This window comes from Musca vetustissima, unplaced genomic scaffold (genome assembly GCF_032173495.1).
Source record: "Musca vetustissima isolate MV318-11 ecotype Yass unplaced genomic scaffold, APGP_CSIRO_Mvet_v1 utg10209, whole genome shotgun sequence".
NCBI classification, from domain to species: Eukaryota; Metazoa; Arthropoda; class Insecta; order Diptera; family Muscidae; genus Musca; species Musca vetustissima.
The window spans coordinates 273,120-284,586 of NW_026879931.1; the positions used below are offsets into that span (position 1 = coordinate 273,120).

General features: G+C 31.5%; 2 protein-coding genes across 2 annotated transcripts; one reads left to right on the top strand and one right to left on the bottom strand.

Annotated features, from left to right (window-relative positions):
• Window positions 1–304: 304 nt before the first annotated feature.
• LOC133325145 (geranylgeranyl transferase type-2 subunit alpha-like) lies at window positions 305–1,792 on the top strand. The gene has a single exon (XM_061533968.1). The coding sequence runs from the start codon at window positions 311–313 to the stop codon at window positions 1,790–1,792; it is 1,482 nt and encodes a 493-aa protein (XP_061389952.1). The 5' UTR covers window positions 305–310.
• Window positions 1,793–5,556: 3,764 nt separating this feature from the next.
• LOC133325146 (transcription factor mef2A-like) lies at window positions 5,557–9,496 on the bottom strand. Its single transcript, XM_061533970.1, has 6 exons — window positions 9,331–9,496; window positions 9,000–9,171; window positions 6,668–7,977; window positions 6,114–6,520; window positions 5,835–5,956; window positions 5,557–5,757 (listed from the first exon to the last, which is right to left on the bottom strand). Exons 1-6 carry the CDS (start codon window positions 9,494–9,496, stop codon window positions 5,568–5,570), a joined length of 2,367 nt encoding a protein of 788 aa, XP_061389954.1. The 3' UTR covers window positions 5,557–5,567.
• Window positions 9,497–11,467: the final 1,971 nt, after the last annotated feature.

Sequence of the window (11,467 nt, forward strand, 5' to 3'; positions counted from 1 at the left end):
AATCAATATTCGTTTAAATATTTCACTTATTTGACTTATGTTTTCACTATTTTCTGTTTTCAAATATAACGGCCTTTGTGTTACTTACCGAGTCACCCTGTTCTCACATTTGACTCTTGTTATTGGTATCGTTAGCGATAACACAGCACATCAGCTGTTTAATATTATTGTGAATTGCAGTTTCTTCATTGTAAATGATTCATTGACTAGTTCTATTCGTGAATAGGAAAATTGAACAAGGGAAGATACGAATCTTCGACGGCCGAAAAAATCTGGAAATACCTACAATTCCATAAATAAAAATACCAAAATGCACGGCCGCCTTAAAGTACGTACCACCGAGGAAGAACGCGAACGCAAGAAGAAGGAACAGGCTCTAAAAGTTAAAGCATACAAGGCTGCAACAGCAAAGATAAGCGTTAAGAGACAAAATCATGAATACGATGATGAAATGTTAGCCTATACTACACCCATTCTTCAACGTAATCCTGATGTTTCCACTTTGTGGAATATTCGAAGGGAATGCATTCTAGCCAAAATGAAGAAAATCCAAGAGGAAGATGATATACCCGATGAAAATGCAGAGAGCAAAGAAGATCGTATTTTAAAAGTATTAGAGACTGAAATTTCCTTGACGGAACAATGCCTGTTGGTCAATCCCAAGAGTTACAATATTTGGCATCATCGTATGTGGCTGTTGGAACAATCACCCAAAGCCAACTGGCAGCGAGAGGTTATGTTGTGCAATAAATACTTAAAAATGGATGAAAGGAACTTCCATACATGGGATTATAAACGTTATGTTGTGGAAAAGGCTCAAGTTCCCAAGGAAGAAGAATTGGATTTCTGTACTGAGAAAATTAAAGTTAATTTTTCCAATTACTCTTCGTGGCATCATAGGAGTTTACTACTGCCCGCTCTCTATCCCTATGAAGGCGATGCTAAACCCAAACGTCCCATGAGTGAAGAAAAACTCAAGGAAGAATTGGAAATGGTACTTACGGCGGCCTTTACTGATCCCTACGATAGCTCAGCATGGTTTTATCAACGATGGCTTTTGGGATATTCCCAACCGGAATTGGCTGTGTGTGCATTTAGATGTAGCAAAGACAAGACTGTCTTATCGTTTACCAAACCCACTACCAAGGAAGAGTTAAAAGTATTACTCACCGGTGGTGGACAAACATTGGAAATTACTGATTTCCAAACACTCAATAATCAAGTCTCTGATACAAGTTTCTATAGCAAAACCCAAGAAGAAAATCCTTCACTATATACACAATTGGAAGTCACTTCCAAAGCACTTAAAACAATCACACTACCTCTAAGTAAATACAACGATGACATTTATTATTTCCAACCTTTGGAGGCCACCACAACGTATACTCCAGATGTATTGGATCAGCTAAAATCACAATTAGAGTCCTGCGAGAGTCTTTTGGAATATGAACCCGATAGTAAATGGTGTTTGCTTACATCGGCACTATTGATGAGGGCCATCGATTGCAACGGATACCATGACAAGACCATGGAGTATTTGAAGAAATTGCAAAAAGTTGATAGCTTAAGGGAAAACTATTATAAGGACTTGGCTTCCAAATGGATTTTACAGAAAGCTTTAATTCAATGGTCAAAGACTGGTGAAAATATGTTGAAATCGTTAGATTTGTCACAAGAAAATCAACTAACATGCCTTACGGATAAGCAATATTTAATAGTGGCTGATGAAATAATCCTATCGGAGGAATTGACCAAACGCTATGGTGAACTGAAATCATTTATCAATATTTAAACATGACATTTTCTAAATCACTTGTGAGTACTTAGAGATTCATTGTTATTCATTTGTATGCTAATAATAATAATAATGTGAATGTTTATTTCTTTCTTTGCAGATATTTGCCTGGTATGGTCTATTCATTGTCTCATATATGGTTTTAGACAAGCTTATATTCCTTTAATGTTTTTTAGTAATGTATTTATTCCAATATTCCATTGTACACCAATTTTATTTAGGCTGAATAAAAATTATACCACAACATATTTATGGGAACACACATAATAAACAAATTTAGTTTTCATTGGGTGGGTTGAATAAGTTGTAAATTCTCCATATAATATTAAGTTATATTACATTATATTAATTGTAATCCATAATGTATATAATTTATATACTTACCAGAGATCTGCATTAGCTGAATTTCTTTTACTGCATATTCGTTGCTTTTGCATTGCTTTGCTATTATCGTTGCTCTCTTTTCTCTCTCTATTTTCTATGTGCCGTTAGCAATACATAATCTCGTTGTCATGTGTGTTTCTTGTTTGGAATATTTAAAGGAAATTAATTTTCCACATTTTTAAATACATACATGTATTTTCACTTTTTAATTTATGACATATTAAACAAAAGGGAGTATCAATGTAAACAAATTTGTTTTTCAAGACGTATGAAGATTTTTATGAATGCATGCTAAAGCTCGTTGCTTTTGCGAGTACTATGAATATATACAGGTTCAAAGCAACAACAAGCACTAAACCATTGGTGTTCAAAACTTCCCAAAATCATTCGTTAGCATTAATAGTTAAAATTGTACTCCCATTTGTTTTCCTCTGTAGTTTTTGGTGATAAATTCTCAGTTGCGCTCACCTACACGTACTCTCAATTTAGTTATGCCAAACACTGCACTAAACAACGAATGATTTTCCGGCACGAATCATGCCTTTGCATCATTCATTTGTCTTTGTGCATGGCACTGCACATTTCTTTTTTGTGTTAAGGCACAAATGAGCGAGACTTTTTTTACCATTCATGAAGATCTCTGATACTCACCACTAATTATAAGAATAACTTTACTGCATTAACACACTCTGCCACCATAAATTTTCTCAATAATTAAACGTTTTATTAAATCGAGAAAAATGTATTTATTTAATCGTTTTGCATCTAGGTTTTCATTGATCTAACATTAATAAATAAATATTTATATGAACAATTTCTAATAAACAATTATTTTATTATTACTTTAATGAAATGTATTTTTATTTCGGTTTGTATTAACAACGGATTCAAAAATATATGTATGTTTATAGTTACAAGTTTAATAAAATAATTGATCGTTTTTCTATTTTATTATTTGCTTATTTGTTATCATTTCCGACAAGTTGTTTTTCATTTGTTAATATTATAGTGTATCTTATATATGTGTAAATAATTTAAAACCCGTTTATTGATTTTCAATCATATTTTTTTTAGTTTTTAGGAAAACTGTTTAGCTTGGTCCATTCGTATGTAATTCAATTCTCAAGTGACTTTCTAGGTCTTCACTCTCTTCATTTGTTTTTTTATTTTCGGTTAAAAGTACTTCATTTTAATTTGCACTTTAATTTAAAGCTTAAACTGAAATAGTTTTGATTTCTTTTTTGAAAACAATAATTCTAAAGTTTTCAATATACATATCAGTACACAAAACTTGTTAAAGTCTATCATATTTAGAAAATAGAAACTTTATAGTGTTTTTTATTATATTTCAAACATTTATATATTGGTCGTCTTACTTCTTTAATTAATATATTTCAATACTTACGTTTAAAGTATGTATAAGTAGGATGTGCATTTAACAGTTGTCAAATATTATGTGTATATTTATATCCTAATTATATATATTTCGGTTTATGGGGACGGTTTTTAATTTACATCATCCTATTTAAAATATGGTGAAAGATTTAAGAGAAGACATACTCTATTCACCCTTCACATATTTTGGTGCTTAAGTAAAAAAATGTATTTTGATATTCGTCTGCATAAATGTCTTTAAAAAATAAAATCCCGAGCTGCATTGCTTTGTCCGGAGTATTACTAATACTGTGAGCCCTCTAACGGGGTGAATCTAAATTCATCTACGAAAAGAAAAATGAAATTGAAAACTGTATTTTGGATTTTTTTCAGAAAATATAAATCAATAGAAAATATACTTTGTGTTTTTTTTATTTAATTCAATTTAAATAATTTTTAATTAAGCCATAATAAATGAATTATTTTTACGATTTCAAATTACCATATATTCTTACAGAATATTCCGTGTAATTTGGAGAAGATTCATTGAATCGAAGTTTACGATTTAAGTAAAATCTACATTAATGTCCTCAAATTTCATTTTTGAAAATAAAGAAATAAGAAAAATACCAGTAAGTTGTAATTAACAGCCGACAACTAAGACCTTACTGACCACAATTTAATTTTACAAAACAGACAATAATTGCGACATTTGTTTCATTTAATAATACACGCACAGGAAGTGCATAAACGTTTTGGGATGCCGACTATATATCTCAGATATCTCCGTAAAATAAATGATTGAAATATCGTAAATTCGTGGGATCTTTTCGATTTGTTCAAATGATATAATCTTTATAACCTTTGAAATTTTTGTGGATAATATATTCATATTAAACCATGGATTAGTAATTTTTAATCTATTCTACGAAATATAGGAAAGTTAATGTATTAAAAAGTGTGTTAATGCGTATGTGTGAAAGGAAATATATTATTCAAGAAAAGTATTTTATACAGGAAATTTTTTTATTTTTTATAGTCATTTTATAAAAAATAGAATTATTTTTCAAAAGTTATTTAAAAATGTTAATTCAAAATTTACTTTCAAAAAGCATAGGACTGATGTAAGTGTTTGGTTATTTATATACTAATAGGTAATACATATTGGACCATGTGGTTAATTTTTAAAGTTCTTTTTTTTTGTTAGTTAGTTTAGTAACATTGCTGCTAATATATATTAGTATACATATATATTGGTAAATATTATTATAAAAAACAAACTTTCTTACTTATCGTATTTACTTCAAATTGAATTGTGGTGTTCTCGTTTGGTTGTTGATTTTTTGTTGTTGTATATTTTTTACATAAATATAATTCTTTTTTATTTAAAGAAATATCAATGATTTACAAATTTATGCATAAATCTTATAGTCTATAATGTTGTTTTTCACTTGCTAAAATATATTTAAAACTTAAAAGAACAGAAAACGAAAAAAAGAATAGAATGTTTTTTTATAATTCAAAAAGATTAATAGTGAATGCGAACTATTATGTGTATTTTGTTTTGTTACATTGCTAATAATTCTGTTATAGATTTAATTATACATAATTATAAGTAGTAATGATAATATTTCTTTAATGTAATCTTATTTTTTGTTTTGTTTATACACTTTACTCTTTTAAAGCCTTAAAGCTAAAATGGGGGGCTTTTTCATTTAAAATTATAGTTAAAATAAAATAATAATGAATAAAAAGAATGTTAAAAAAATATTTCATAATAATAATTATTATTATCATTATTGCCTTGTGTAAGCAAATTCGTTAATAAGGGGTTTCATTTCAATTGTTCTTGTTATGGATATTTATATTTGTAAATTCAATAATTTGTGTGTGTTTCTTGTTTAAAACATTCGAATTTATTAATGGTTAATGTTGTATGTATAGCTTGTATAAATCTAGACCACTGCTACTATTCCATAATATTACATCGTTTTATTTTTCTTCCTGTTGCCTTTCAATGCACAGCATCAATGTCTCTTTGTGCCCTTGAAATTTTTAATTTATCTTTTGGTGTATTATCTTCACCCGATTCCAATGCAAACATTTTCATTTTCTCCTTAAAGGAAAGTTTTTCGGGTACTGCTTCGGTATTGCGTTGTTGTTGCTGTTGTTGTTTTTCTGCCAAGCGACGTGTACGTGGATCTCTATAGATTTAGAAATAAAAGTAGATTTGGTTATTTTGCATGTATGGAAATGAATTAAAAAAAAAAAACGAATTTACCTGTAGACTTCTTGAGCCCCTATGACGCCGGGAGTAGATTGTACTGTGGTATTCCATGCAGCAGCATCAGGTGTGGCAGGCATTGATGGCAACATGGATGTATCGACATTTTGTGGTAGAAACTATGAAAATAAAATAGAAGCAATTAAATTTTGAGAAATATCAATTTATTGTAGATGAATTAAAAGGATATTTGTTTTGAAATTTCCTCATCCTTTTTGAATTTCATGTAGGGAGGACACTATATATTTTGAATCACAAAAAGTCCACAATACTTACACTACTATCCTCACGAATTGTGTTCAAATCCCCAGAAGCTCCATTACTCGACACCGTCGACATATCCACACTATTACTATTGTATTCCATTTGATGGTATGCTGCTGTTGAACCACTACCACCAACAACATAATTATTTTCTTCATCATGGAACGAAACACGTTTATTGTCGCGCATCAAAATCGACGATGGACTCGATGATGATGTTGCACTGTACATATCCATTGTCGACGAGGATGGCGACGACTGTTGTGAAGAAATTAAATTATTTTGTATATTGTTGTTATTATTGTTTAGTAATATGCTAGCAGCCGAGGATTTCTTTTGCATATCCGCTGAATTAATGGTAGCCGTTTTCAGAAGACCAATAGAAGAGCTACGTTGTTTTTGTTGTGACATAATCAAATATTGGTGGCGGTGCCGATGAATTCTCCATATTCATATTGTTATCGTATGAACTAGTTGTTGTTGTCGCAGTTGTGGTCTGCTCCTCCATCTCTTGATCCGCGCTCAAAGGTTGAGAGTCTTAAGTTGTTCGTCCTGTTGTGGTGTACGTTGGGCAATCGATGACAGTTCATTGATTTGCTGTTCACGCCATTGACGTATGTGTTCGCGGCGCATTTCTACCTCCTTTTCGCGTTCCTCACGTTCCCAAGGATTTGTTCCCAACATGTTCTTATTTTGTTGTAATGCCGAAGCGGAAACTGGTACATAACCGCCTTTAGGTGGATCCAAGGTACTGGCAATGTAGTTCATGCCTGGTGTGATTTGTTGAGTGGCCTTGTAAAGAGGATGCGTGGTGGTTGGTGGTAGAGGAGGTTTTTCCTCAGCGGTTTGTGGTTGTTGTTGCTGCTGCTGTTGTTGCTGTGAATACAGAGTCTGACCCAAATAAGACTGAGGCGGAAATTGCTGTTGTGTGCCCGATAAACGATTTTGTTGTGGTTTTGGTGCTGTGGGCGGCTGTTGTTGTTTTGGTGGAGTTAATTGTTGTTGTTGTTGACCTGGCTTGGGGGGTAGTGTCATGAAGTTGCCTTGCTGTTGTTGTTGCATTTGTGTCATATTCGGTGAGTGTTGAGCTCCTCCATCCATATAGTCGGGACGCATATTTCTTCTAAGGGTTTGTGCCCCACCAGCAGGTGAATGTTGTGCCTGCGACATATAACCGCCATTGTTTTGTTCTAACGTATCGCCGCCCATAGATGAAACATTTTGCATGCTTTGACTTGCTGCCATGGACATATTGCTATGATTGCCAGGGTGCGATTGTTGTTGTTGCTGCTGCTGATGCTGTTGTTGGTACATATTGCTAATGTTGGGCATGGATGGTGCCATCATCTGTTGCATACGTAAACTTTGTTGTGTTTGCATGTCACGTTGGAAATTCTGGGTACTCTTTGAGCGATTTCCCAATGTCATACTCTGTTGCTGTTGTTGTTCACGATATAGTTGCTGCTGCTGTGGTGTCATATGATGCATGGGATGCTGTGAATGTTGTTGTTGTTGCTGGGTTTGATGTTGTATGGTCGACAAGTTGGTGGTACTAGCACTGAAGTTATGAGCATGTTGTGCAAATTGTTGTTGTTGTGTCAAATGTTGATGTTGTGGTGGCTGTTGTTGCTGTTGATAGTAGGCCGATTGTGGGCGACTGGGCAACATATTAGATGAATGTGGAGATGTTATCATTGGATGTTGAGAATTTTGGTGCTGTTGTGGTGGTTGCTGCTGTTGTTGTTGTTGGTATGGATTTTGATGTTGATTTCCAGTTGGGCCTGTACCATTTGTTGGCGAGAGTATTGGATTTTGTGTGTTTTGTTGGGAATTTCCATTGTATGCGTTCATTGCGGAATGTGATGGCATGGGGGGTCTGAAAGAAATTATTTAGAAGAAAAGTATGATTAAATAAGAGGCATAGAAATAAAATATGTAAACATAGCAAATATTATTTACATTCATAATATATTTAATACAAATATATAATTATGTGAATATAAACTGTGTACAATTTGGAGGTTCAAGTTCGAGGGAACGAATATGTATATTTAGTTTTATAAATTAAGAAGATATAATCAGGGAAGTTTCAAAGAATATAGTGACACGGTAGTGATCCATCCTAATGAGTAATTCCACGTGGAATTTTCGTATTTTGTGGGACAACATTTTCATAAACAACATTCCTATTTAATCTCTGGCGTAGATGTTTACTTCAAAATTTATTTTTTATATTTTATCATTAGTTAATAATTGTTGAACAGTTTTTTGTTTTGTAGAGCACATAATGCAATTCATAAGAAAATTATGCGAATAAAGGTTGACGTTTGGTGTACTTTTATATGAACGGTTGTACAAAATGACAACATAAATAATTGTTTGTTTGATATAGCAGTCCTTTATAATAAGTGCTTTGTTTGATAATGAATATAAATAGTTGTAGTGTTTAAAGTATCATTTGTGTGTATGTGTTTTGTGTATACAAAGAAAATCAAATAAATTTTGCACAAATAAAGCGAATTGCAAATGTATAGGTGTACTGTTAGACAATAAATCAAAACATCGATCAGGAATAGCGGAAAGCAATTTGCATTTGTTCAATTCTACTCACATTGGTCATTTCTAGAATTTGTACTTCTTTTTTAATGGGTATAAAACCATAAAGTAATTTTTTAAAACGTAAAGTAATCCTAATTGATTAAAATTGGTTGTTTGTGTAAGCATTTATTTGTACAAAAGAAGAAAAACAAAGAGGAATAGAAAAGAATATGAAAAAAAAAACAAGAAAAAAAGAAATGTGATACCAGTACCAATCATAATTTGTATATTCTTTTTGTTTAAATGTACTCTAAACACTACAATAATATAAATTATTTTTTTTCGTAATTTCGAACTTACCTTTCACTTAAAATCGGTTGTGATTGATTTTGATTGCGATAAACGCTCAAATTTTGATAAAAGCCTTGTTCGTTGTTGTTATTATTGTTGGCATTGTTATTTAAGGTATTATTTAAATTTGTTGCAGGATTGGCCAAACTATGAGTACTGCGTGATTTCGAATTTGCCATGGCTTTAAGAAAAATAATATATTTTTTAATTATTTATGTATAAAATAAAATTTTTATCAAATTGGTCATAGAGAATATTTATATGATTTTTATTAATAGTTGTCAGCTATGTTAATTAATTATTTTTTTTTTAATTTCTTAATAATTAAAAATTAACTTACATATAGTACCACTGCCCATGTGATGATGTAATGCTGGTACTGATTTACTATTGGCTAAATGATTATTTGCTATGAGAGGACCACCAACATTTTTACCATCAGCACCCATACGTGTTAGATCACGTTCAGACATGCGACGATTACCTGAAGATGTTGCATATTTCATTTTGTTTTGCGATTTTTTTTGGAAGCAGGCGTTTGATAATTTGCAATTGTAACCAATTCGTAATGGTGGTTAGAAGCAATTTGTCATGAAAAGTAATGAAGAAAAATATGAATTAGTTTAGAGTGCATTGTTTTTAGTTATAACAGTAGTATTTAAAATAAGTATTAATAAATATTTTTATAAATTAAAATTAATCAAAGTGTACTCTACAAGAAAATTAAAATTTAATATAAAATATTGTTTATGGTAGTAAATTAGGAAAACAGTACATGTGAAAATAAACCAACAAAAAATGGCTCATAATAACGTTAACTAAAATCTATAATCACTTATCTATAGGTGGTAAACTCATTGATATATTTCATTGTCTAGATATAAATCTATATAGTTCATATTATATAAAAGCAATGAAAGGATTTCTATATACGTACTACTTTCTAAAGCACTACTTGACCTAACCGATATTTATTAGATTCGTTTTTTATAATTAAAAATTATTCTTTATATCAAGGATAATGATAAAATTCCATATACGGATTTTATTTAGGATAGAAATTCGTGTTTGAACGCCCCATATAATGATACGTACTTTAAATAGAGTAGGAACTTTGTAAGGGTATTATTCTAATAACATATCCACACCCGATTAAGTTCAATGAAAACTTATAGTCATTGTAGAACTAGGTTACTGAAGGGTTATGAGACCTATATACACATATTTTGTCACATTTGTAAAAACAATTGATAAATAATAACCTAATTTAAGAACCATTTATTACATTCTTAGCATAAAGTCTAAATAAAAAATCCCTAAGAAAGAAAAGGTAAAGTCCACATAACTCATAATAAAAAATATTAAAAATAATACTTATATTGAATTAGAACAAATTAAAGTTCTATCTGTAAGGTGCAGCATAATTTAAAACCACCAATCAAAATTATAGTTCACAGTTTTGAAAACGCGTTGAAAAAATAAAGGAATTAAAACACAAACACAACGTCGAAGAGTAATAAAAAACATGGAAAAACAAACACAAAAAAGCAACTCAAAAACAGGGCTAGATTTCCCAAAATGTTTGCAACAACCTCTTGTCAACGGATTATCAACTTGTTAGGTTAGAATCGTCCACATCAGAAATTTCATCAGCAGCATTCTCTTCATTTGCCATTCCATCGACAGCTTTGTCATCATCATCGTGTAATTCATTAAAGCAAGTATTGTGATTTTCAAATTCTTTACAACAATGGGGACAGGTGCTAGAGCATGTACGAAGATTTTCTGTAGTTGGAGTTTTAATAGGCTGATCAACATCATCACCATCATTATTCAATGAGGAAGCTAATGATAATAGATTTCTACACCGGGATGGGGTTTCCTCTCCATCATTTGACGTTTGCTGTTTATATTGTTGCTGCTTGCGTTTTATACTTCGTACACTTTTTGTTTTGGGGCAAAGTTTTAAAGTACCACAACGACGAAATGTTGAGGTGGGGATGCTGGCATCTTTCGTTGGGGAGGTAATGGTAGAAGCATTTGATGAGGAGGTTGTTGTTTCAAAGTTATATTGGATTTCTGGGCCATCATTCATTAGTTGGTGGTCGTGATGATGATGATGTAGTTGTTGACGACAATGATGTTCATGTTGATGACAACAACATGTGCAATTGGTGTTTATACAGGTTTGTGTGCAATTTTCCATAAAACATACATTTAGTAGTTTGAAAACATTGACAATCACAGTTAACATTGAAACGACTAGAAGTAGAGGTGGTGTTGGTGGAAGTGGTGCTTGGTCAAAGGCTTTAAATTACAGGTTACAGGAGAATCAGGTAAGCACCTTGTATTGCAATCATGTATAATATTATTATTGTTATTGCTATTTGTATTGTTATTTAGACAATCATTCTACTAATTTGTTGTTTGGTTTCATTCTATTGTACTGAGGAATTGGAATCTGGACAATGGCGATT